The following is a 27,680-nucleotide window of genomic DNA, read 5'->3' on the forward strand; positions in this document are numbered from 1 at the left end:
TACAATGGCTGAATTCCTACAACAGCTCACCTAAGTCTATTTAAATCATCATATACTACTATGTCATATTAATGGAATCTAAATCTGCACTAGAACTACAACAGAAAACTCCAGGAACATATATCCTTTCCAACTGCAGTCTCAGTTATAATCCCCAATGAAAACACACACTCCTACACCATCACGTGAAGCATTTCCTCCACTTCACAAGGCTTCAATCAACTATCAAAAGAGGCAGCAAAGACCCTGATAGTGACGGCTACTGGGCCCAAGTAGGAAAAAAGGATTTTGGCAACAGGAGAAGTTTAAGAAATATGTATTAGGTGGAGGAGGTGTCAGCAGCTGCCTTACTGAAGGATTAGGCAGGAGAGGAAAGACTCTTGGATTAGGGCTTCTTTTGGTGACTATCAGGTTCCATGGGACTCTAACAGTGAGAGAATGTGGCCACCAATCACAATGAACCCTCAGACAAGTGAAGTGGACCTAGAAGGAAGGAGAAATATAGGATTTCATGATATTGGCTTTCCAGAGTACCGCTCTCCCATTTCTTGTCAACTCAGCATGTCATCTTTTCCTACCATAGTTAAATATGTAACCTAGATCTTGCCTAAAGAGGAAAGGGGACTGATATTTATTTAATATCTACTAAACATCACGCACTGTGTTAAGCACATTGTATGCATCATCGCATTCACATTTTGTCTACATTTTACAAATGAAAACCTACTGTGGAACGAGCAAGAGCAGTTTCCTCCCTGACCTGGATGAGTGACTTTAAATAAAGTGCTAATCTCTCCAAGCACAGGTTCTTCATTTATAAGTGAGGGCAACTATTCATACTTTGTAGGCTTGTACTAAGGACTAAAACATATAGGTCAAATCCTTAGCTCAGTGCCTGGCCCATAGTTGATGTTCAATAAATGGTAGCTACATCACTACAATTACCATAATTGTTTTTATTTCAAAAATTGCCAGAGAAGCTTCCAAAAGCTCAACTACTTTGTAAGCAACAGAGTCAAAATTCAAATCTAGCTGCTTTTTCCCAAACTTCAACTCAAGAATAATCTGCGTATTTGAGTGTGTATGTGTTCACAGTTATATATATATGTGTGTACCTATACAAATGCAATGTTCTTTATGACTTTTGGTTAAAGAACACAGTAATGTAGTAAAATTAATACTGGGCAGGAAATCAGTTCTAACCTTAGTTCTGCTACAAACCTTCAGTCAATCTTAATTTCTTAAAGTGCAAGCTTCCTTTAAATAAAGCAATATGAATACATAATCTCTAAGGACCCCAGGAGCTCTAAAATTCCATAATTCTATGAGGAAATTTCATGGAGCAACTGAAGAGATACAGACAAAGAGGGGAATAAGTGAAAATTTAATATAATTATCAACTGAATTCATTGCTTTTGAAGTGTTCTTATGACACTTATGGAATTGTAAAACTATTGAAAGTTTTATATAGTTTAATCTATTAATGATTTATTGTCATGAATTCTGCCTTAGGTATCATATTTAGAAAGCCTTTTCTCATTCTAATATAAAAATATGTACCTAGATTTTCTTTGGGTTTTGATATTGTTCTGTTTGATATTTAAATCCTTAATTTACTTGTAATTTCTTTGGTATTTCAAATGGGGTATTTAGCTTTATTTTGTTTCAAATATTTAGTCAATTTTCTAATGTTATCCAAAAAATAATTCATCCTTTACCCACAAATCTTTCACTTAAAAAAAATTTTTTTAAGAGACAGGATCTTGGAGCTTCTATATAGCTGAATATCTGGAGCTTCCTAGAGTCTGGGGCACAAGGGAGGGCTTGGAAACTCTGTACCCCTTCTCCCTGCATACCTTTTTATCTTCATGTGATGTGCCAGGCATGGGACACAGTGATTGAAAAGTTGACATAGAGCTTATATTCAAATAAGGGAGAGAGACCATGAATAAGTAAACTGATGATGTCTGAAATGAAAATCCTATGAATAGCTGACCAGAACTCTTACTGGTCAGCTGGTCAGGGGCCAAAATAAATAGGCTTTCTCATCCACCATGCAGGCCCATGTGGACATGGTAGTGCAAAAAAGAAATAAGGGGCTGGAGTCCCTGGCAAAGCAGATAAATACCTGCAAACTACCCTTTCAAAATGGAAGCCAGACTGTGACCGTGCCTTTTTTGAATGTGGAAAAGCAGGGCTTCCAAGCAAGCTGGCACGATGTTGAAGGAGATGCAGAAACAACCAGTCTGCGTGATGTATCGAGAAAACAGCACCCCTGACCCAGCAACCTCAGAAGTGGTGGAGCAAGCTGGAAAGCTCATAGAAAATGTAGATCCAGAAAAGGCTGTACAATTGTATCAATAAACAGCAATGTGTTTGAAAACGTGCAATGCCTCAACAGGCAGTTGAACACTTAGGAAAAGCTTCAGGACTGCTAGTGTAAGGATGCAGGATTGATGAGGGAGCACTCTCTATTCAGAAAGAAAAATATTTTTAAGGAAATGGAGAATTATTCAACTGGTTATAAGAAAAGAGTCGCTCAAGTCTTATTTCACTTACACAGTAATGACTATGCAGCTGGGACAGTGGTGGCAGGAGAGCTCCGGCATAGCAGGAGTCCATGGAGGTGATGGCTGAGCTATACTGGATCAGCTCCCAGAAGGGTTTGCCCAGCAAGACCAAGCTGCATTTCAGAGGTCTGCAACTCTCCACTTTTCAAGCATATTGGCAGTGATTATGCTAGCCCCAGCCTGAGTTTAGGGGTTCCAGAATGGGACATCAATAAATCATCAGGAATGGTTTGCACAGCCACATGAATGTACTTAATGACACATTAAGTGTACACTTAAAGGGGGTTAAAATGATTTATTTTATGTTGTGTGTATTTTACCATAGTAAAAAAAAATTAAGAAGAAGGAATAAGAGGAAGAAGAGGAGTTGGAGAGAAGAAGAAGAGGAGGAGGAAAAAGAAGAGTTAGAAGAAAAAAGAGGAGAAACAGAAGGAAAAGAGGAGGAGGAAAATGGGGGAAAATTAGCAACACCAGTCATGGCTGGTGGCATCACCTCCATGGCTGCTGTTAAGGAAGACAAATATTCAGGACTATGCTAGTATTTTGCTTTGCAAATAAATAAATAATACATAGATAACAGAAAAAGTATCACATGGGATACTTTCAGGGACTTGGAATTTGTTTAAGAGTATTCCATACTTCATTGTAGCCATGGTTTGAATGCTAATACTCTAATTTTTAGTTATTAATTCCCCAAATTAAAAAAAAGCCAGAGACAGACCTCACTCTATTACTTATCCTGTAATGCAGTGGCACCATCATAGTTCACTATAGCCTCCAACTCCTGGGTTTATGCAATCCTCCCACTTTAGCCTCTTGAATAGCTGAGGTTACAGACATGCACTACCATGCCATGCACCACCACTCCAAGCCTAGATAATTTTCTTTTTTTGTATCTTTTTTTTTTTTTTGGTAGAAATGGAGGTCTTGCTATATTGCCCAGGCTAATCTTGAACATGTGGACTCAAGCAGTTCTCCCATTTTGGCCTTCCAAAGTGCTGGGACCATAGGCATGAGCCACCACACCCGGCCTACCCACAAATCTTAAACAAACCTTTATTGTGTTCTAAAGTCTTGGCATTAAAACGCATTTTATATTGGAAGATTTCATTATATTATTCTACCTTTGCACAGCTAGAATGAGCCCTACTTGGTGGATTATATTTGCTAATACTTAGCAATAATGCATCACAATTTATAAGTAAGCATGGTCTGTAGTTGTTTCTAACCTTCTAAATTTTTTAATATCAGGATTATTCTAGCCTGTCAGGTGCATTAGAAAATTTCATTTTTAAATCCCTCTGTAATAGATTAGATAGCATAAGAATTGTCTATTCCTTGATGACTTGATAGAACTATAATCTATAACCCCTTTAAGCACGAATTTTTCATGAAGAGATGTTTTATTGTCTTTTAAACTTCTCAATGATTTCTTCAGGTTTTTTTTATGACCTCTGGAGTTAATGTTGATCATTTATTATTTCCCAATAAAGCTTTCCATTTCATCCAGAGCATTTGTAAAGCTGATATGCATTAAGAATCTCTAAGAGCACAAAGTAGTTTTTTTAAACTTTTTTGTTCAAGAATATGTTGCTGTTTAACTCATTCTTTTGTACAAATAGTTTTCTAAGTTAGGCACTTTGAAAAATGCTAACACACTGTCTTAAAGCATTCTCTTAAATTTGTTTTCAAATGATCTCTGCACAAAGAATTAAATTCCTTTTCTTAGTCTGAATCTTGTATATTACTTTTTGTTATAATTGTTAGTATTTATCCAAAGAATTATCTCTTGAACATATGTATTAATTCTTCTATTTTCCTAGATTTTTTTTTCTTTTAAAATATGAATTCTTAAAGACAGGCATTACAGACAACCAGTCTGTGGAGAAAATATTTTGAGAGGAGGAGGAATTTTATTTTGCCTCCTTCCATTTTATAGGAGGAACAGATTTATACCCTGTTTACACATGTAGCTTATTGGATAATAACATGAACAAATAATATTGACTTAGAAACTTTATTTGGACTAAGTTATAAATTGTATTTCCTATTATATAATAAAGGGAATATAATTTCTACATTCCAAAACATGTACAGGTAGCCATTTGGACTATGAGACCTACAACAAAATATCAAGTATCTACATAGTACGGCAACCAGGCATTTGGTGCTCTATGAATTAAAGGTCTCAATGAAGGGCTATACACTATATTATTTAGACTTCATCTGCAGGTTCTCTAAGCATGTTATAATTTCTATGAATTTCAGTTTCCATACCTGTAAAATGGAGATTATACACCTACTGTGCAAAGTTTGGGTAACAATTGGAGTTAACAGATAACCTGTCTCAAGACCCTTTTCCCAGTAGCTGTGGCCTCTTAAAGCCCCTACAAAATTTGAAGAAGAGATCTTTGGGCCTTGCAAAATCCTAGGTAATTTCACTTTATCAAAAGCCAAAGCATGTGAGTGTTTTAACTCATCTGAATCATAAAATAAATCATTATGAAGAGTTAACAGTCCTTGGATTAGAATAAACTACCTTTCATTGATTTCAAAGTGCATTTTTGTTTTACATTTTTGTATCTCTACTCAGAATGCTCCTTAAAATTGATGATGTCTTAAAAATATAACTGACATTGCTTTTCTTGTCTAGGAGTATGTAATACAATGGTACATTTTACAAATGAGGACATCTTAGGGTAAAAACATACTGTAATACCTTCCTCAGTTGTTTTCCAATTTACCACCCCCTTCCTAGGAAAATCCACACGCCTTAATGAATTGCTATAGTCATTAGCAAAGGGCATAAGTTTTGATGTTTGTCTTGTCTGTGGGTCTCGTTTCCCTCTGACTCATAAGCTCTAGTATACTCCAGCCATTCAAAATACCAGGTCCACATACATAGGTGCACTTACAAAAGGTCCTCATTGCACACCATTGAAGAATCACATACCCTAAATTCGAGATTTTAAACCTCAGATACAGATAGCCTAGGTCCCTACCAACAGGCTCACAAAAAATGCAAACCTCAGGGGATGGTACTCCAAAGTAATTAACCAAAACAAGAGTAGTTGTTATGCAAATACCAAGGAATTTAATCTCCTTAAGAAAACAATAAATTCCTGGTTCAGACCTAAAGGCACAAATTTTAAAATGTGTGTAGATTAGAGACTCAGCTCAGCTCCATTCTAAAAGATGCATTCTCTATAAGACCTCCCTAACACCTGGAATACAAGCAGCTGGGTAAACATCCTGGCCATGCAGTATGGGCAGCATGAGTCAGTTAGAGGGCAAGGTTCTTTCTCTTGATCCACCCACATACCTTGGGGGTGTTAGAAGCCTTGATGGAAGTAGGAGATGAAGTGTTTCATGGAAAAACCCCTACTTCCACATGATAAGGCAAGGAGAGCGAGTGAAAGAGAAGATGGACCCCACCCTTCTGCAAGGCCCTAAAGCCACTACCAAGACAGGAGAAGGGAAAGCCCCTTTATTTTGTGTCCTAGGATTGGAGAAATAATTTTTTAAAGACCCTAAAATCATAAATACTACTATACAAGTATGTGTGTAAACAGAGATGGATTTCTGTTCAATGAATTAAATCATAAATGAAAAGAGAAATGGCTAGGCATGGTGGCTCATGCCTGTAATCCCAGAACTTTGGGAGGCCAAGACAGGTGGATCACTTGAGGTTAGGAGTTTGAGACCAGCCTGGCCAACATAGTGAAACCCTGTCTCTACCAAACAGAAAAATTAGCCAGGCATGGTGGTGCACACCTGTAGTCCCAGCTACTTGGGAGGCTGAGGCAGAAGAGTCACTTGAGTCCCAGAGGCGGAGGTTGCAGTGAGCTGAGATCGCACCACTGCACTCCAGCCTGGGCCACAGAGCAAAACTATGTTAAAAAAAAAAAAAAGGAAAAAGAAAAGAGAAATGACAGATTGACAGAAATAGACTAGCAAACTGAGTGGGAAATGAATACTCAGCACTGTTGATGGAAGTGCATAGCCTATTTCTGGAATAATCTGGAAATATATAGTAAAATTGATCAACCATATGACCTATGACCAAAAAATTCTCATTCCTAGATGTATGGCATGCACACTATTCCATCGTGGGGCATATAAATGCTGACATATTTAATGGTGTAGAATTTAAGGGAATGAAATTATCGGTCATTGGGGAATAGGACAGTTTAAAGGTGGAGGTTTTACAGTAAGAAGTAACAAACAACATATGCTTAATGCAACATGTTGGATTCTCACAAGCCAGGCCTGCTTTATAGATGTGTGAAATATGCAACTCTAGAGGATTAGAAGGTGTGGGTAGAAGGCCCTCACACTTAGACACTTTATTGTCATCATCTTTAAATTATTATTCTTAAGAAGTCCCATATTTAAAATTTGGCACTGGGCCCCACAAATTATGGAGACAGTCCAGTTCACAGGCATAATGTACAGTAAGAAAAGTAGGAAACAATGAGATTTATAATAAAATAATATATGAAAGTCTCATATATGCTATATACTTTACAGTGATATGGTCACTCTTTAGGATAAACTAGAGATTGAATGAAAGTGGGGATCAGGGACAAAGGTCAAAATAAATTTAAAAAAATTTATAAAAGAATAAACAAAGCAGTAAAGGGTCCTTATATGGATGAATAACCCATTCAGTGTAAAAGTGCCCCAAACTACAATGATTTGGATTTCCTGTGGGTAGGAATGCATTGCAGAAAATGTTTGGCAAAATAGTTCAAGATCAACTATGTAATAATTGAAAATTCCATCGTTTCTTTTCTTTTTTTTCCCCCAAGAATATCTGTTTTCTAGTATAGAAATGTCTGTATTTGCTAGCATAGACTAGATTCCAGCAGTTTGTATATTGCCAAAACATGATCTTTCCAGTTGCTATATTTTATTTCAGAGACTCAAATTGGCATGCCAGTAGAATGTACTACATTTTAAGTGGAATTATACATTAAAAATATAGGAATATAAAACGTTTCTCATAAATCAAGTAAATCTGTAAATAATTAAGTGGTTGAAACTATTATAGTAATGGAAGCAAAGCCAATTCCAACTACAATTTCCAATCAAACTGACTCTAATGGAACCTAATTAGTAACTGACACAATCCAAAGAAACTTGAAGGTATTTAAACTAACCTCATGCCACTAAGTCCTACCTGACTAAAATGCACGTTCTGATACAAGTGTGTTTGCAATTCTTTCCTATGCTCTGCGTGTACATAGACATGTCTGAACCAATGATGAAAATTCAGGAACTAATTCAGGAATACTCTTCCTCTTCAGATGACTTTGAAGCATGGAAAATATTAGTTTTGAGATCATTTTAGAAATTAGGTTGTTTTAATTTACCCAAACTGGACTTGTAATTACCCTTGTAATTTTCCATAATATAAATGCCCACTACTGAAAATAGAACTCTATGCAGTTCTGGAATTCCAGATTATCTGATTTCAAACTTTAATGGAGTGCAGACACAAGACAGCTTACATGGCAAGAAAGAGATTGGTTGGAGAGTAGAAAAAAAAAAGCCAGTTTTGTTTTTGTTATTTGCCTTTAGCTAGCTAGAGATCTTGAAAGAATTGGATATACTATTTCCTACCAATTCTAATGCCCAATTTACATACCAAGGTAAAAGAAATTCAGAAAAGCCCAAGCAATAATTGGCAATGTGGTAGCATTAGAAGTGATGCAGCTGGATGAGGCAGGAGGATGTGGCATTTTACAGAGATGCTCGTATGACTGGGGTCATTTCATCCACCCTTGGTGGAAATTATTTTCTAAGTAGAGAGTCTATTATTTTCTAAGTAGAGAGTCTCAGATTCTGCTGAGAATCTTCCAATTCATCTGACCCTTGAGGCATGGAACATGAGGATTGGCTTGGCAGGAGTGAGAATTTTAGTCTCAATCACACTCTTTTTCATCACTGGCTAAGAACTCACCTAACAAGTTTACCTTAGTAGCATCTGTCATATTTGAAACCATGATTAATCTGCTTCCAGTTGAGAAATTTCTAGTTGCGCCATCTTTTGAGCTGTTTAAAACAGAGCATGTTCCACTGACAGTTGCCTCTGGAAGGATCTGGAATGCACCTGAAGCTCCCAGGACTTGAAGACAGACCTCCAAAGACTTGGATCAGGTAATGACTTTTCATCTATTTGCAGAGCCTGGATCATAGTGTATTAGTGAGACATGGGAAACCTTCAGAGGGACAGAACTTTACATGTCGATGATGAATATTGTATTTTGATTCTATCAGGTTAAGCAAGATACAGCAAGAGTATAATGTGACAACTTCAGATGGAGAGTCTTCTAGGAATGTTATGACAAGTTTTCCCTTTCAGAAAGCTGCAGCATCTAGAAAGCAGACATCACTATATTTGAACCTCAGTGAGAGGAGGTATCACAAGTCTACACCTGGAAAAATCTAGCAATAAATAATTTTCTGAACCTCTCTTTTGAGTCTTGCATCTAGGGGTTTGGGAAATAATGTTTGGATAATGTTCTCAAAACCATTTACCATTTTTTAGAAAGCCCTTTATGTTCTCATTCCAATGGCCTTGAGTATGAATATTCTTTTTTACAATCAGGGTCATCTGCAGGGGAATATGAAGCAAAGTGACTGTCAAGAGTGACACAACTGCTTATGAAATCAATCATTTGTGGAGGACACACCATTCTCTTTTTCTGCTGCTTTGTAATAAATAGTTTGACTGGGAGAGGAGTGAAAATGTGGTTCACATTAATGTAGATGATATTTAAGAGTATCATGCTCCTGTCACCCTTTAAATTGCAGACCTGACTGGAAGCTAGAAAGATGAAGATGAGTCAACTGGATGGACTAACATTCCCTCTAGACATAGAGAGATTAAATAATTATTCTTTAATTCTATGTGTCAAAGCCAAACTGTTATTTTTTGTTTGTTTTTACAAAATAGTTATCCTTTGTTTTCTTTTTCTAGAAATAAGAAAGCAGTTTTTACCAGGCTTTCTTCGTGTCTGAAAACAGAAACCAACTCAAATATATAGCACCTTGGCATACTTAACACTTCAGGCTGTAAATATGAGAGTATGGAACTGAGTTTTGGAATAACAATATGAAGTTAAAGTGCCATTTTACTCTAAAATGATTTGGTTTCATATTCCTTCACTGGACTATCCTGTTTCTCCTTTACTTTGTAAGGACATTGAGGGAAAATTTATTTCCTTCACTGCTCTTCCTTTGTGGTTTATTTTATTTAATTTTTGCCTTTAATTTGAAGCAACAATCTTTCAGAGCCTATTTTACCAGGCAGGACAAGTGCTTTGTCCTTCATATTATAGAAGACATGTGAAATATAATGCTTTTTAAATGTTTGTTATTCATTTTTTTCTGCCTTGGCATTTTATTTCCCATTTATCCCAAGACTCTTGTTCTTTTCTGCTTGCCTCTAGGCTTAGAGCACAGAGCTACTGGCCTCTTAACCTATTTGAAAATTCCATCAAAGTTGCCTAGTCTTTCTTCCTGATTCAAATGTGCTAGGTGTTTAATTCTCAAATCTACAATTTTTAGGACTGGATATCCTATTGGGTAAAGATTTCCTTTCATTCACTTGTTAATAGTCTCCTCAGTCTTCCTGATTCATTGTCTTTCACCCTGTGGGTGGGGGAAAAACAGGGAAGCAATTTAAATCTAGTTTCTGACTAACCTGACCACTAATAGTTGTGAGTCACTCTGTTTTGGTAAGAGGTTAAAAGTATTAGAGCTTTATGAAGGATGCTGAGGTAGCAGCAAGACAGATCCTAAATCTCTGTAAACACCCAGTGGGTTTTTAGATTTAAAATGTCAGATAAAAAGGAAAAATGTGGCAGATGCAAAAACATTATAATTGATAAACAACAGTCTTCTGGCAAACCCAGTCATTTGCATGGCTGCCAAGAATCTTTTAATAAACAAAAACTATGGGATACTGCTGAAATGATTATTACAAGATGGAAGTACTAAAACTTCTGAACTTTGCCCCTAAGAAGACATCTAGGACATTTACTCACAGGTCATTGAGTTTAAATTTATACATAATTATTTCTAAATGTCATAACCTTTGCTATTATTATAAGGATGATTCAAGCTAATAAATTCATCAAGAAAAATATATAACCAATTAGTAAATTAGTGGAAGAGGGAAAATGTTTATTCCCAGTGACCAAATATAACCATTTTCATTTTGGAGTAATTCTTCTAGTCTTTTGAAGACGATACTTTTTTGTTTATTTGTTTTAGAAGTTTAAAAACAATAAAAATTTAAAAATATATAACAGTTGCTTAAATATTATTTTTGCTTCTATAGTCCCAAAGTTTGCAAAACTCTGTAAGTGACTGCAAATTTTTAGGTTGGCATATAAAATTTATGTCATTTTTTAAATCATTGCTAAGGTGCACTTTATGGCACATTGTAAATATTAATAGTTTAAAATTAAATTGCTACACAATTTTCAAAATGAATCCAATAGAATAATGATTTGATGCCTAATATCATCCATTTAAAAATTCCCTTATTTAATGAATTTAAAGTTTTACATCTTTTATTTTTCTCCTTCTATTCATATTCTCATTCCAGTCATTTCTACAGATGTTTTACATATTCCTACAAATATATTTTAATATAACATATTTGTGTTATTATTTTTTATTGATCAGTAGATTATTCTCTGCAACTAAAAGGTCCATATACATTAAAACTTAAGTTGTTTTCATTTCCAGTGACCATAAGGTTGCATTTTGTAAAAAGTTTTTAATGATGTGTGATTTTAATTTTTATTTGTATATAATTGTCCAAAGGATCATAACACATTAAAAGTTTAATGAAAAATGATTAAGCATTAGGAGTAAAACTTTATTGGTGATGCTTTTCTTAATGACGTAAATAGATCTTTTCCTTTTAAATTCTGCATCCATTGATGATTATTATTTATTGACAGAATGAAACAAAATTCATCATCAATTCTTTTTGATTTTTTGAATAGATGTGAGTGCTGGGAAACCATGTTTACATGATGCCATAATTTTTTGAACTCTTTATGAAGCTCTGTGTCACAAATCACATAGTGATGCATCAACAAAAATTATTTTATTTTTTTATTATACTTTAAGTTCTGGGATACATGTGCAGAACATGTGGGTTTGTTACATAGGTATACATGTGCCACAGTGGTTTGCTGCACCTATCAACCCGTCATCTACATTAGGTATTTCTCCTAATGCTATCCTTCTCCTTGTCCCCCACCCCCCGACAGGCCCCAGTGTGTGATGTTCCCCTCCCTGTGTTCTCATTGTTCAACTCTCACCTATGAGTGAGAACATGCGGTGTTTGGATTTTTGTTCCTGTTAGTTGGCTGAGAATGATGGCTTCCAGCCAAGACACAAAAATTATTTTTTATGATCTATCTACTAACCACTCAAGTGCATCCTCTTTCTATTTTTTTTTTAAGCAAAGAATTCGAAACCGACTTGCAGAGGTTAAATGCCCTTGGAAAGGGATTGCTATTTTATTAAGGTCAGTTCCTTTCCCAATACCAATGTCAATATTGTCAATTATTCTCTTGTTAGGGAGTCTCAGCCATTTATACAGCCTAGAACAATTCACATCGTAAGATTCAGGAAAGGAGAGGGTTGGGCTTTTCCTTTGCAAAGTTAGAAAAGGAGACCCTGCTTCAAACCAGAAATTCTCAGGCCAAATTAGTATTACAAAAGAGTGTAGATGAGAGTCAAAGGTCTAGAATTTCATTCTTTTAAAACTAGGTATGTGCCTATGTATTTCTTGAAAGTTACTGTATACTCTATAGACTATTGGTATATACAATTCTTTTGCCCAACAACTTTTTCCTCTATTTAACATAATGTTATAAGTATGCTTTCATGTTTTTATATAGTCTTTAAAATAATTTAATGGATTTATCTACAAGATTAAATTAATATATTATGGTTTATTTTAAAATTCTCTTGTAATTGAAAACATGTTTTTAATTTTTATTACAAATAACAAGAATTAAAGCAATCTTGTACAAAAAGATCCCTCTCCAAGTTGAGAATTTATCTTTTTAACATGTATTTATTGAGTGGAACTACTGGGATATAAAATGTGGATGTTCTCTAAAATTCCTAGTAATTACAGCAATATGTCAAATAAGTTTTACTAGTTTACACCAGCACTAGTAAATGTTGAAAACACCTGCTTTGCAACAGTTTCCAGTTTCCTTTTAATTGTGGTATAATTACATTCAGTAAAATGCACAGATCTGAATTGTACAGCTTGATGAATCTTAGCAATTACCCCAGTCAAAATTTGCCCTAGAACCAAGCAAACACTATTGTGATTTCTATTCCTATGAATTAGTTTTATCTGTTTTTGACCTTTACAGAAATTCAACCGTAGAGTATGCACTCCTTTGCGCTTTTTTCATTCGGCATAACGTTTGTGATATTTATCCAGGCTGTTGAATGTGTCGATGAGTAGTAAGCATTCCATTACATAAATATAACATGATTATGTGTCCATTCTACTACTAATGGACATTTGTATTATTTCCAATAATTTGCTATTTGTGAATAAATCTTCAGCGAACAATCTTGCAAACCAATATTTTCTTTTATTTTAAGCAACTACCTAAAGGCAGAATTGCTATCTCACAGGATTTTCAGAAACTGTTAGAGTTTCTGAGAGTCACTGTGATATTATAAACTATAAATATATATCCCATCATCAATATATGGAAAGGTCCAGTAGCTCCTCATCTTCCCCAACATTTGGTGCAGTTGATGTTAGCTAGTCTAGTGAGTATGCAGTAGTATCTCTCTAGGGTTTAACTTTGCATTTCTTTCTGATGACTAACAATGTTGAACATCTTTTCTTGTGTTTATTGGCCTTCCATCTATTCTCTTTTGTTTACTGTCTGTCCAAGTATTTTGTCCATTTTTTAAATTTAATTTTTTTGTTGTTATTTATTTCTGGAGTTCTTGAAATTTCCTAGAGTCCTTTATCAAATATCTATTGCAAATATTTTCCTTTTGTCTGTGAATTGCCTTTTTCTTTTATTATTGCATATATTTTAATGTGAATAACGTGATGTTTTGCTATACATATATGTAGTGAAATGGTTACTATAGTCAAACAAATTAACGTATCAATAATCTTACCTAGTTACCCTTTGTGTGCGTGGCAAGAGCGCTTAAAATGTACTCTTTTAGCCAAAATTCCAAGTACAATACAATAAACTATAGCCCTCAAGTTGTACATTAGCTGTTTTCTTTTCTTCTCTTTTCCTTTGCTTTTTGAGACAGTCTCACTGTATCACCCAGGCTGGAGTGCAGAGGCACAATCTCGGCTCACTGCAACCTCCACCTCCTGGGTTCAAGTGATTATCATATCTCAGCCTCCTATGAGTAGCTGGGATTACAAGCGTGCACCAACATGCCTGGTTAATTTTTGAATTTTTAGTAGAGATGGGGTTTTACCATGTTGGCCAGGTGGGTCTCGAGCTCCTGGCCTCAAGTGATCCACCCGCCTTGGCTTCCCAAAGTACTGGGATTACAAGCGTGAGCCACTGTGTCCGGCCTATTTTTTTGATGATGTTTTTGAAGATCAGAAGTTTTTTATTTTAATAATTTTTTAATCTTTTTTTGTTTATGGTTAGTTGTCTACCCCAAATTTGTAAAGATATTATTCTTTGTTATCTTCTAACAACTTTGTACTTAAGCTTTTAGTTTTAGATTTGCAATCTGAGGTATATTTTTGTATCTGGTTTGGGAAATGTATCAAGGTTATTTTTCAAAATTGATTTCCAATTGTTCCTGCAGGAACAATTGTTGAAAATACTTTCTCATTGAAATACATTGAAACCTATGGCAAAAGTTATTAAACAACATATAATTTAATCTATTGAGTCTGTTGATGTATAAACAAAGTATATCTCTCTATGTATTTGGATTTGTTTTGTAGTTTTCAGTGTAAAGATTTTACAGATCTTCTGCTCAATGTATTTCTCATTATTTTGATTTTTGTTAGCATAACAAGTGTAGTGCAATGATGACTCTGAACTCTCTCAGTTGAAATCATATTTTACCACTTTTTAATAGATAAGAATTTTACAATGTTTCAGTAATTTTTTTAGCTAAAAAGAACTAAAACTAGCTATGACAGCAACAATAAAAATGACTGGTAACAATGCAAGTAAGCTTCATTTACCTACTTACTATTCATGCACTTATTCAGCAAATCCATATTGTGGACCTACCATACTGTGGACCTAACATTCACATGTTAATGGCCTAAATTCTCATAAATGCTGAACAGATAAGGTGTCTATTGTAAATATAGTACTGCTCCCTCCCATATTCTTTGTGAAAGTCATATCCTTGTTCCAGATAATGTTTTTTTTTCTTAATTCCAGGCTCCATACCTACCACACATACCATCAGCTTAGCCTAATTATAGCTTTTGCAGGGATTTATCTGAGCTGATGTATCTGTACTGTTTCCATTTACTTTTCTGCTTATTTTCTTCAGAGAACAGTCCTATTTAAAATGAAAATGCTAGTGTGATTCTTACTGTTACCATGGGAAGAAGAGAGAGAAAGAGAAAGCTTTGAAATAGTGCATTGCAATAGTCCATAATTTCTTTCTCTTGAATAAAGAGTTTTATTTTGTTTTTAACCAGAGGGTCAGATATAAGGAAACTGAAAGAAAAGATGACCAACTTCTTCTGAATAAGATTTTCAGCCTGTAACTCTATATTAGCTATAGGTTACTGGAATTTCATGAAATGTATGCATCCTGGTAGTCATTTAAAGAAATGAAATACATGGGATACTCCACCATCACACAGGAGACACAGTATAGAGAGGTGGTTACATCTGTAGACTCTGGGATCAAGCCAATCAGATACAAATCTCGGTATAGCAATTTCTAGCTATGTGAATTTAGCTAACCTACTTACCCTCTCTTTGCATGAGTTCCACTTTCTGTACAACAAACCAACAAAAAGAGGATAATAGAGTAATAATAGTAGCACCTACCAATAGAGTTGTTTGTAAATTAATTCTTATAAATCACTTTTTAAAGTCAACGCCATATAGTTATTTCCAATTGTTATTATGTGTGATAGATACCAAAAATTATAGCTGTTATTGTCCTAATTGCATTTTGATTTTTTGTTGTAAGTATTACCATAACAGTGTTTTTATTTCTGGCGACTAGAAAAAAAGAGGGATAAACTTTCAAAGCAAGAAAATACAGTTCTGAAAGAAGCATAGTTTTATGGACTATCTACTTTATCAGCATAAGAAAAAACAATTGCTTCTTAAATATTAGCTTTGTATCTTAATACTTTTCTCTGTATTCATCTATTAGATATAGTGGGTTTTGTGTAGACTAGTTAGGATTTTCTATATGCATCACCACACCATGTAAAAATAAATTTAGGCTGGGCGTGGTGGCTCACACCTGTAATCCCAGCACTTTGGGAGGCCGAGGTGGGCGGATTACCTGAGGTCAGGTGTTTGAAACGAGCCTGGCCAACATGGTGAAACCCCATCTCTACTAAAAATACAAAAATTAGCCAGGCACAGTGGTGGGCACCTGTAATCCCAGCTACTTGGGGGGCAGAGGCAGGAGAATCACTTGAACCCAGGAGAGGCTCACTGCAGAGGTTGCAGTGAGGCAAGATCATGTCATTGCACTCCAGCCTGGGTGTCAGAGCAAGACTCTGTCTCAAAAAAATAAAAATAAAAATAAAAATAAAGTAAAATAAAATAAAAATTATAAAATAAAATAAAATAAATAAATTTAGTGTTGTTTCTACTTTCCCATCTTTGTTGTTGTTGTTGTTTTCTCTTTTGATTTATTTTATTTAATAGCACCTCCAGTATCACGGTAAATGGAGGTGATAAGAAAGACATGCTTTCTCTTGTTTCATTCTTAAGGTGAAAGTATTGAATATGTTAGCATTAATTATAATTGTACCTGGAGGATATTTTATAGAATTCCTTCATCTGATTGAGACATTTCCTTTTCATTTCTATTTTCCTAAAAATTTTTTATTATAAAGTGGTGTTGAGTTTTGTCAAATGTACTTCCCAATTTTAAAACTGATCATTTTAAACTATTTGCTCCTTTGATTAATTTCCATATTATTCTAATAACCTTGGCTCCAATTTATCCATCAGAACACTAAGAATAGTTTGTCAAGAAGGGTTGTATGCTAACAACTTCAGGGACACATGAACAACTTCAGTGTTATAGCTCTGTAAAATCGTCGATTAGTGTAATAATTTCTTCCGCATATTAGATAGGATGCTCACCAATGAAACTATGTGGGTCTGTAATTTTTGTCCCTGCACGTGGAAATATTTTATAAAACAAATTCAACTTTTAAAGTAGATATAGAAATGTTCTTTTTCTTCTGGACATGGTTTTTTAAGTTGTGTTTTTCAAGGAATTTGTCTAGTTAATATAATTTATCAAATTTATTTGCAGTTTTCAGAATATTCTCTTATTTTATTGTTTGTATTGTTAATGATATGTACTATTTTATTTCTGATATTGGCACATATTGTAGCTCTATTTTTCCTTGATTAATTTTGTTAGGGTTACTTGATTTTTATTAATTTTTTCCAAGGACCAACTTTTGGCTTTATTAATTTTCTCTAATATGTTTATTTATTTTATTATTTCCTCTTTATTATTCCTCTCCTCATACTACTTTGATATTAATTTGATTCTCTTTTTCTAACTTTTTATGGTAGAAACTCAGATAATTGATTATAAACTTTTTTCTAACACTGGCAGTTAAATCACTAAATTTATTTCTAAGCAGTACTTTGGCTGTATGTCAAATTTTGATATGTCATGTTTTATTATCATTTAGTTGCAAATATCTTCTAATTTCCCTTTTTATTGCTTCAGTTTCTATGGGTTCTTTAGGCATGTTCTGCAAATGTCAATTATAACAAATTGGTTAATAGTGCTGTTCAGGTTTTCTATATTTCTATATTATTTCTGTCTAATTTTTCTGCCAATTATTGAAAGAGATATGTTGAAACATACAGCTATGAAACTGAATAATTACCTGTATCTCTATCAGTTTGATCTTCTCATATTCTGAAGTTCTATTATTGGATGCCTACATATTTAGGGTTGTTTTATCTTCCTGATGAATTGACTTTTGTCTTCTAGATGAATTAACATTATGAAATATCTCGCTTTGACTCTGATAATGTTCATTGTCTTGAAGCCTACTTTGTCTGTTATAAATTTGACAGCTTTCTTATTCTTACTGCTTGTATGATATATTTATTTATTTATTTTACTTTCAACCCATTTTCCTTTACATTTAAAGTGTGCTTTTGTTGAAAGTACATAGTTGGGCCCTGCTTTTTTTATACATAGATAGTCTGACAATATTTGCCTTTTTAAAGAGTATTTTCTGTATTAGCATTTAATGTAATTTTTGGTACAGTTTTGTTTAAATCTGCCATTCTGATCTTTCACTATTTGTTTTCCACTTGTCCTCTTTCTTCCTTTTCTTTCTTTTTTCTTTCTTTCTGTTTCTCTTTCTTTCTTTCCTTTCTTTCTCTCTCTCTCTTTCTCCTTCCTTCCTTCCTGCTTTCCTTCCTTCCTTGCCTGTTTTCTGCCTTATTCTAGGATAATAAAATATTAGCATTCTGTCATGATTCCTCTGTTGAGTTTTTAAAATATGCCTACCTCAAGATTGCAAATTTGTACCCTATTATCTGATGACTGAAAACAATTGACTTGTATATTTGATCTAGTGAGAGAACTAGTCTTGTATGAGTTACACCACCATATTTGGAAGTGGAAGTTTTTCATTATGGTTTCTCAAATGGATATTTAATATGATAAAATGATTTTGTAAAAATTAATCTTTTGGCAACACACATAATGATTCGACTCATAAAGACTCAAAAATGAAAAACCAGGCAGGAGACCAGTATAATGATATAAGATATTAGGAATTAGATACTAGACTAGATAGGTAATAGTAATAATTGAAAACTTTTTAAAAAGAATGACAGAGAAAAGAGATAATTGAGCAAAGTTTTGAAAAGGAGTTTGAAAATATTTGAAAGAATATCACTATTTATTAAGAGATTGGCAATAGAGTTTGAGGAAATCAGAGAATTCAGGAAAATTTCTTTTTTTTTTTTTTTTGAGACAGAGTCTCATCCTGTCATTCAGGTGGGAGTGCAGTAGCCCGATCTCGGTTCACTGCAACCTCTGCCTCTTGGGTTCAAGTGATTCTCCTGCCTCAGCCTCCCGAGTAGCTGGGACTACAGGCGTGTGCCACCACAACTGGCTAATTTTTGTATTTTCAGTAGAGACAGGTTTCACCATGTTAGCCAGGCTGGTCTGGAACTCCTGGCCTCAGGTGATCCACACGCCTCGGCCTCCCAAAGTGCTGGGATTACAGGCATGAGACACTGAGCCTGGCCAGAATATAGGAAAATTTCAGTTTCCAGCTTTCAAGATTGGGAGGATACAGATTCTGGAATTGAAATAAAAGAGGAATTGAAAAAGAAAAAGAGAATAATTCTATTTGAAGGGATATTGGATTAAAGACTGCAAAAAGAAATCAAAGTGGAAGTATCCTGAAGGCTTGAGGGAATATGGAATTAGAGGTTCACATGTGGGATGTATGGATTTGGATTTTTTTTTCTCACCTAGGGAATATATGAAAGTATGTGATTAGTGAGAGATACTTGAGAGAATGAGTTTGGGGAGAAAGAAAGAGTGAGCAGCGGACAGATGATAAGATGCTGTTGGATCAAGGAGAATGGGGAAAGAGACCAGTGCATGTAGCTAGCAAAGGGTGGAGCTGGGAGTCAGAACACCAGAGGTGAAGAAGCGGATGGGTGACTAGGAGACAGCAGGAGAGATCCCACATGTTTGATTCCAGGATTTGTCTGTTTTGTCATCCAGTTCATTTAAATAGTAAACATAGGGACGAGCTCTCAAACCATCTGCTAAATACCTGGTTGTGAATACCAGATTCCTTTGGAATATCTCTCTGCTCCCTTCTAGATCTTTTCATTCAAATGATTGTAAAGGAAAGGTTCGTCTTGGTCCTTAACTTTGCTTGAGTTATTTTAGAAACATAGCAGAAGATATTCACCTTCTACTCTTGGGTTTTTCTGTAAAGAAGATGCATCCTGCCTTATATTCCAGTATTTTCTATTTTTTTATGATTTAGTTATGCTGTCTTTAGCATTATTTCTTTGGAACTTTGCAACAACCTCATGAGGAAGGTGGCATAGGCATTTTTAAGGTCCACGTGTTTTCCCAGATAGGAAAAGAAAGGCCCACACTATAGGTCTTCTGTTTTTGGACTCTTTTTCTAGAATTCTTTCATTAACTCCCAGTAACTCTCCTAATTCTGCATTGTGATAGAGAAGAGGATAATAAACTTTTCCTCCTCAGCACACAGTTGGGAAATAATGATGTACCATCTGATCTACAGACAAAAATAAGCTGAATGCACAATTGCCATAAAATTCCTGCTAATATCTCATCTGGAAATATATAGAAATATATTACTCAAGACCAGCCATTCCATTGTTTACCAACAACTGAACATGCAAAAATTGCTCATACATAGCTTATTAAGATAAGAAGTGAAAAAACATCACTCAGGTTGCCTAAACTTGGATTATTTAATGTTTTTTTTTCTGATTTATTTCTTCCCCACTCTCTTTTTCTTTGCCTTCCTGGCTCCTTTCTTTAACTTTTCTCATTTTCTGTCTCTCTCGGGGCAGGAAAGAGGCTCTTTCAGTTTTTTGTTTAGCCTTCTTAAGATCATATAGGTAATATCGATTCATTATAAATATGGACCTTTTATCCTTTTGTCCAAATAATGATCTGTTATATAATTGCTTTCTTCCTCCCATGCATTCTACATTCCCACATTTCTTTTCCATATCTTTCTTAGCTCACTAATCAAGAAAAGATGAAACAAAAAATGTATGCCATAACTGATGACAGGCAAGATATGGTTTCATGTCTTTCACTAATATTATACTTGGCTTCCTTCTATATATATATACATACATATTATTTAGGAAATTTTATATATATAGATCTACATATATAGAAGGAAGCCAAGTATAATATAGGATGAAAATTTTATATATATACTTTAGAAAATTATATATTATATATATAAATTTTTATCCCATTTGTCATGTCTTCCTTGGGCTGTGAGAATGTCACACATTTTGCTTACATTTTATTGTGCATGTTGACATCGGCTTTGTTTTGTGTCTTTTATTTGTTTACCAGGTAACCTGCATATACAAGAAATTTTCTATTTTCATTTTTCTGGGCCCTATCCTATTTTTTACTTTGTCACTCATAAGAACTTTATACTCAAATTTGTTAAGACAAAATTGTTCCTCTCTTGTAATCTTCCAATGAGTTACACTGCTCCCAAACTATCTTCATAAGGGGGAGTAAGACCCAGTGAAAAGAAATTGAGTAAAACAGATATTGTTCAAATTCTAAATTGACATTTATGTTTGCTAGCGATGGAAAAATAATGATTATAATGATTAAGCATATAGATGCTCAGTCCATGGTATATAAATTATAGATTAACTAGGTAAAGTACTCTATACAGTGAAAAATGAATATTATTAATAGAATTAATAAGTAAACAGAAATTCTTGGCTGCTCTTATTCTATTTGAGAAGTGTTGGTACAAAATATGTTGTTATTTTTCATAAGTCAATTGAAATAATTGTGCCATATTCAGTATGAGCAAAACTAGAGACACAGAAGATTTAAAAAGTTATAAATACGAAGTATTTGTATTTATAATATAAAGTATAATATGTGGTTCTTGTCCTTAAGAAGCTTATGAACTAGTTGAAGAACCAAGACATACATCTGAAATAATCACAGAAGTAGAAGACATGCTATAACAAGAGCTACCATTTACTGAGAGTCAAGCATTGTTAGATGTTTTATAGACATTATTTATCATCTTATTTATCACATCTTTATCATCTTAAGCCAACCCTACACGTAGGTGTTATTATCCTCACCATACAGATAAGAAAATTAAGTTTCAGAGAAGTTTAATTGCCTAGCAATCACACAACTAATAATAAAAACAGTAATAGCCAATAGTTAGGAAGTGTCTACAATGTGCGGCTTCACTGGGAAGCTAGTGATGGAGTTGAGACACAGGAGCTGTGGCTCATAGCCAGTTTTGCTCCCTGCAGTTGAAGCTCTGACAGCTGCATTCTCATGGCTGCCATATCTTCTGAAGGACAGAGTTAGAATTTTAACTCAGAATTCTCCACAAAGCATTCAGGGATTCATCATTAGCTTTATTTTACCATTGATCAAACTGAAATTCATCTGTAGAAACTGACCCCTTTGCATTTTTTAAACTTAAGAGTTTTCCAAACTTAGAGCTTAGAGTTTTCTGTGGGGTCTTTGTACCTGCACACTTTGGCCAATTCTCACCTCCATTTACGAATACAGTGAAGAATTAGGGTGGGGACTGGTTAAGAATGCTCTCCAAGCATTGCCATAAGTTGTTATTAAGTGTTTGCTTGATGAGCCTGATAGTTCCTATTACGGGGCAATAAGAAAAATGGAATTAAGGTCTCTATTACTTCTGATATTCTTTTGCTGAGAAATTGCTATCCTTGATTTCACCATCAATGTATTTGTCAGTGCAAAATGCATTACTTATGAGAGCTGCCTACATATAATCCACATGCATTTGATATACAATATGTAAACCCAATATAAAATCAAACATGCATCAAGGCAATATTCTCTTGAAAGTCTCATATTTCCTACTGACTGCCGTAGCTAGAGGGGTTGGGGGCAGGCAGCGGACAAAAAGCAACTATTGGAGAAAGGGAGATTTTTGAGCATGGGAAGAGGGTCTTGCAAGTAATGTACCTTTTTCCAACCAAATTCCAACCAAATTTGAGTAAAGGTAGCAGCTGTCTCCACTGTCATGTAGAGCATCTGCCTGAAGAAACTTTTGAAAGAGACGTTTCCAATTTTTGCCCACTTATTTTAGCCTTTCCTTCATTATATAGATTTTTTTGGTATAGTAAATAGAGAAAGAAATATTAAATCAGCATTTAATAATTCATGGACACAAAGAGGGGAATGACAGACACTGGGGCCTACTTGAGGGTGGAGGGTAGGAGGAGGAAGAGGATCAGAAAAAGTAACTATTTGGTACTAGGTTTAGTACCTGGGCAACGAAATAATCTGTGCAACCAACCTCCATGACACAAGTTTATGTATATAACAAACCTGCACATCTACCCCTGAATCCAAAATAAAATTTTTAAAAAAGACTGCAGAAAAGTAGGTTAAATAAAGTTAAATAGAGTCTTGACTGCAGGACTATAGTGAACCTTAATTATAAACTAAGGCTCTCCAAATAAGTGATGTTTATAGCATTTATATAAGTGTATCCAGATACATGTGTGTGTGTGTAGCCTGAATATCCAAGCAAGTTTTATGCACACACACACACACACACACACAGTCTATAAGTCTCCAAGGAAGTCATATATATAATATGTACACATACATATATAGTTGAACATATATTTGCCCATGGCCTCTTTATACAAATAGCATTTTATGGGAGTCATGTTTTGTAGGATGGCAATGTGAAAAGCTGATTTACAGTGATAAATCAATAAAATCTATTATAGATTATATCTATAATAAAATATAAAATAAATATAATCTATTGTGATTTAATCTGAGTACTTGCAACCAAGGGTCACATCTTTAAAAACTGAGAATCCCCTGGAATTTATCATGTCTGCTTTTTTCTTAGTCTAAAATCCTTATATGCATTAGCATATCCTTAGTCTAATATCCTTATATTTCTTAGTCTAATACCTTTATATTTCTTAGTCTAATATCCTTATATGCATTAGCATATAAGGATATATGAAACAGGATATAAGGATATATGATATTATATAGAATATAAGGATATATGAACCAGCAGAATGTCGATGTGGGACACATGAGAAGGCAATATTCATCAGGGAGCTGTCACAGAAACAGGTCAAAGAAATAAAAAAACTCAGAGTATTATTAAGAGAGGTTCCTGAATCAAGCACCCTTACCCAACAATTATAGTTAATGCTATAAAGCTTGGATAGGCAAAGCAGGTAAGAACATCCCTTGTAAGAGGTGCTGGAAGACAGGCTGTTTAGATTGGACTTGACACTCCTTCCTAAATGGAACACGTACAGACTTCTCTTGCTGCGGTGTGTCATCCTTCTATATCCAGATCCATATAACACAGGGGAACAAAACAAAGGCAGCTGATGGGCTGTATGTCATGGTTACAAAAGGCAATCTGTCATGGCTAGTATATCCTTGTGCCATCCCTTGGGGCTGGCTCCCAGCTCTTCCTATAAGCAGCACATTGTGCTAGCTCACAGCCCTCTTCCCCTGCAACATTACAACACCCACAGGATTAGCCATTTCAGAAGAGAGCTGGATCTGCTCCAACACAAGGGCCCCAGGTTTACTTACTGGTGATAGTGATTCAGAGGCCTCAAAACGCCAGCCACTCAGCAGAAATGAGACCATGTTAACTGTCAAAGCCTTGAGAGAGAAGATCAATTTTTACACATTTCCCTACTACTTTGCCATAAAATATAATCCTGAGGTAAGGACCTGATCAACATTCGAAGGTTACTCTCAGTGAGGAATGATGAAGTGGAATAAAATCAAACCAGTGAAGCAATATGTAATTTAAAATAGTGAGTCAATTTGGCATAGTCATTAAGATTAAATAACATGGCCAGGTGCGGTGGCTCACTCCTGTAATCCCAGCACTTTGGGAGGCCAAGGTGGGTGGATCAGCAGGAGTCAGGAGTTCGAGACCAGCCTGACCAAAATGGTGAAACCGTGTCTCTACTAAAACTACAAAAAATTAGGTGTGGCGGCACACGCCTGTAATCCCAGCTATTCCGGGGGCTGGGGCAAGAGAATCCCTTGAACCCAGAAGACGGATGTTGCAGTGAGCCGGGGTTGCGCCATTATACTCCAGCCTGGGCAACAAGAGCAAAACTCCGTCTCAGGAAAAAAAAGATTAAATAACATATTCATGTACTCCTTCATCCATCCATTTTATTGGCATTTATAAAAACCTGCATGCTAGGTCTCAGATAAACAGAAACAAGAATGAAATAGTTTATCTTCTGAAAGAATCCAACCAGTCTGGCTGTTTTTTAAACTTTAGAATGCATATGAACCACTTGTAATGATGGTTTAAAATGCAGATTCCTGGGCCAAGCACCCCCAATAGATTCTCCTTCAGCTAGGCGGTGGTGAGGTCTAAGAGTTTTCAGTGTGATGTCTAAGAGTCTTCAGTGTTTTTCATGGTGATTATGATGCCTGTGGTCTATGGGCCATACTTAGAAAAACACTAATTAGACACACAGAAGCCAGAGGGCCCCTGTAAAACTAGTCTGAATGGACGGAGTGGTTAAGAGCACAGTCTTCATGTGCATTTCCTAGAGTCAGGCAACCTGAGTTCAGATTCTGCCTCCATGACCATCTGTTTGATGTTGGGCAAATTACTTGACTTTGTAAGACCCAGTTTTATTTTAAATAAAATGAGGACAATATTTCCCATCCTTTTTTAAATTTTTTTTCTTCTTTTTTTTTTTTTTTTTTGACAGGGTTTCACTCTGTCACCGAGGCTGGCGTTCAGTGGTGGTGCTATCACAGCTCACTGGAGTCTCAAATTCCTGGGCCCAGGTGATCCTCTCACCTCAGCCCCATGAGTAGCTGGGACTACAGGTGCATGCCACCATGGCTGGCTAATTTTTTGTACTTTTTTTAGAAACAGGGTTTTCCGTGTTGCCCAGGCTGGTCTCGTACTCCTGGACTGAAGTGATCAGCCCGTCTCAGCCTTCCAAAGTGCTGGGATTACAGGCATGAGCCATCATGCCCAGCCCAATATTTCCTACCCTTTAGAATTATTTTGAGAATAAAATAAAATCATATATGTCCGGCACATTATTTGGTACATAATAGGTGCTCAATACATAGTTATAAGAGCAGTTATGACAGCAGTAATAATTATTGCTTCTGAAGATGATATTATTATTGCTGCCATAGAGTTGCACCAGAATCAAGCTATATTAATCTGTATTAATTTATATGTCAATATATTATATTACTATACAATAACAAAACAGATTAGCAGGGAGCGTGTATTTTCTAACATAATTTGAAGATCTGTATTTTATAAGTAACTGTAAAAGGAAGCCCTCCTGAAAAATGTTCCCCTTGGTTGTTTTTGCAAAGTTGTTCTTTGCTTTAAACTTAAGTAGTTTCAAAGACAAATGAGAAATACTCATAATCTTTTTCTCTCCACAATGTTCACAATTTTTAAAAAAGTTTAAATAATAATGTTTTTCCTATGATAAAGTAATACTGGATATAGAAAATTTAGAAAGTGTGAAAAACACTTTAAAAATGAGAAAATAATCATCCAAATATTCACCATCTAGATATAACTATAATTAAAATTTGATGTTTAGGCTTTTTTTTTCTATTATGGTTTGTGTCATCATTGAACTCAAAATATATGCACAATTTGAAGTCTGTTTTTCCCTATGTATTATGTAGTAGGAATTTTCACATATCACACATAAGCATAATATTTGATGACTGAATAATTCCATTTTTTCTCACCCATAATTTAGGTCACCAGTCTCTTACTTCAGGAAATTTTACTGTCTTAAGATATATAATAAGAAATAATTTTATACCCAGTGTTTATATACACGTCATTTTTCTTTTAGATAGATTCCTGAAAACAAAATTACTGAGTGAAGGTTATGAATACTTTTAAATTTACAAGACATGTTAACAAATTTTTTTCATAAAGGTTTTGCCAGTGATTAACTCTACCATCAGAAAAAAGTACCAACCAATCTAATAACTAGAGATACCAAATGTGCTTTGATTAATTTATTGGCCATTATATTTCTTTTCTACACATTATCTATTCCCTCTTTTGTCCAGTTATCTACTGGAAACTTGGTTGATTGGTTTCTCTGTTCCTTTCCATTCATTCCCTCTTTTCTTCTTTCCTTGTGCCTTTCTTTTCTTTTCTTACTAAAAAGTCATTTTAGATTTTTCATGGAATGAATGTTGTATAATTCAGTATTCTACTGGTTAAAGCACAGCCTAGAAGTATGTTTCTGCTCTCTCTCATAGCAGTGTTATAAAAAGATTACACCAAATTTCACTTCGTAGAATTTATCTTTGATGACAAATGTATTAAATTTCCTTTCCTAGGCAGATCCCAAATGTGGCAGCTTTTAGCAGCAGCATGCTGGATGCTTCTTCTTGGATCTATGTATGGTTATGACAAGAAAGGAAACAATGCAAACCCTGAAGCTAATATGAATATTGTAAGTCATTTATTAAGAAAAAATGCTAAAATAAGGAATTATTCATATTTCAGCATTTTAGATACAACTGGTGTGCCTTCTTAGTTTTCAGCAATTCCTCCAGTGACTAAGTCTGTGCTTCCTCTCCTGTTTCTTGATATGGCTAACTAATCCAAGAATTAAAAGATCTGACCCAAGTTGGGGCAGTAATAGTCCATCTCCTGGTGGTTTGAACTACCATCCAGTGGTGGCTTCCTAAAGAGAAGTTTCATGACTCAATACAGATGATCTCTATAGAGTATCTTTGAGTTTTCCCCGAGGTTTTTGATAGAGCAGTTTCTTTGATTTTGTGAGCTATCCCAACACGCTTTTTTGGTTTCATAAGCCAGTGTTGGTTTCTGTTGTTTATTACCAAAGTATTTTAACATTCAGGAATTCATATCAGAAGTGGAATGGAATAGTGTTAGGCAAAGAAAAAAAGGCCAAATGACAAATATCTACTACAGAATTCATTCAGATAATATACTCCATTCTCCTATATAAACGGCGCACAATTGCTGTCCTGTACCATACGCAAGTTGTATTAGAACCATAAAAAGAACGAAACTGCCAAAGTTTTTTTTCA

At 34.9% G+C, this 27,680-nt stretch overlaps 1 protein-coding gene across 2 annotated transcripts in view; it reads left to right on the forward strand.

Annotated features, from left to right (window-relative positions):
- The first annotated feature begins 8,660 nt into the window (after positions 1 to 8,660).
- Positions 8,661 to 27,680, forward strand: part of LIPK (lipase family member K) — a 48,303-nt gene continuing 29,283 nt past the window's right edge. The window contains exons 1-2 of one of the 2 annotated variants that reach the window (XM_001138639.4): positions 8,661 to 8,732; positions 26,961 to 27,076. In XM_001138639.4, coding sequence (XP_001138639.2) covers positions 26,972 to 27,076 — 105 coding nt within the window. In that variant the 5' untranslated portion in view covers positions 8,661 to 8,732; positions 26,961 to 26,971. Of the gene's footprint in view, positions 8,733 to 26,960; positions 27,077 to 27,680 lie in introns of those variants that run through there. The other variant, XM_054659764.1, reaches the window with a different exon arrangement.

This window comes from Pan troglodytes, chromosome 8 (genome assembly GCF_028858775.2).
Source record: "Pan troglodytes isolate AG18354 chromosome 8, NHGRI_mPanTro3-v2.0_pri, whole genome shotgun sequence".
NCBI lineage: Eukaryota > Metazoa > Chordata > Mammalia > Primates > Hominidae > Pan > Pan troglodytes.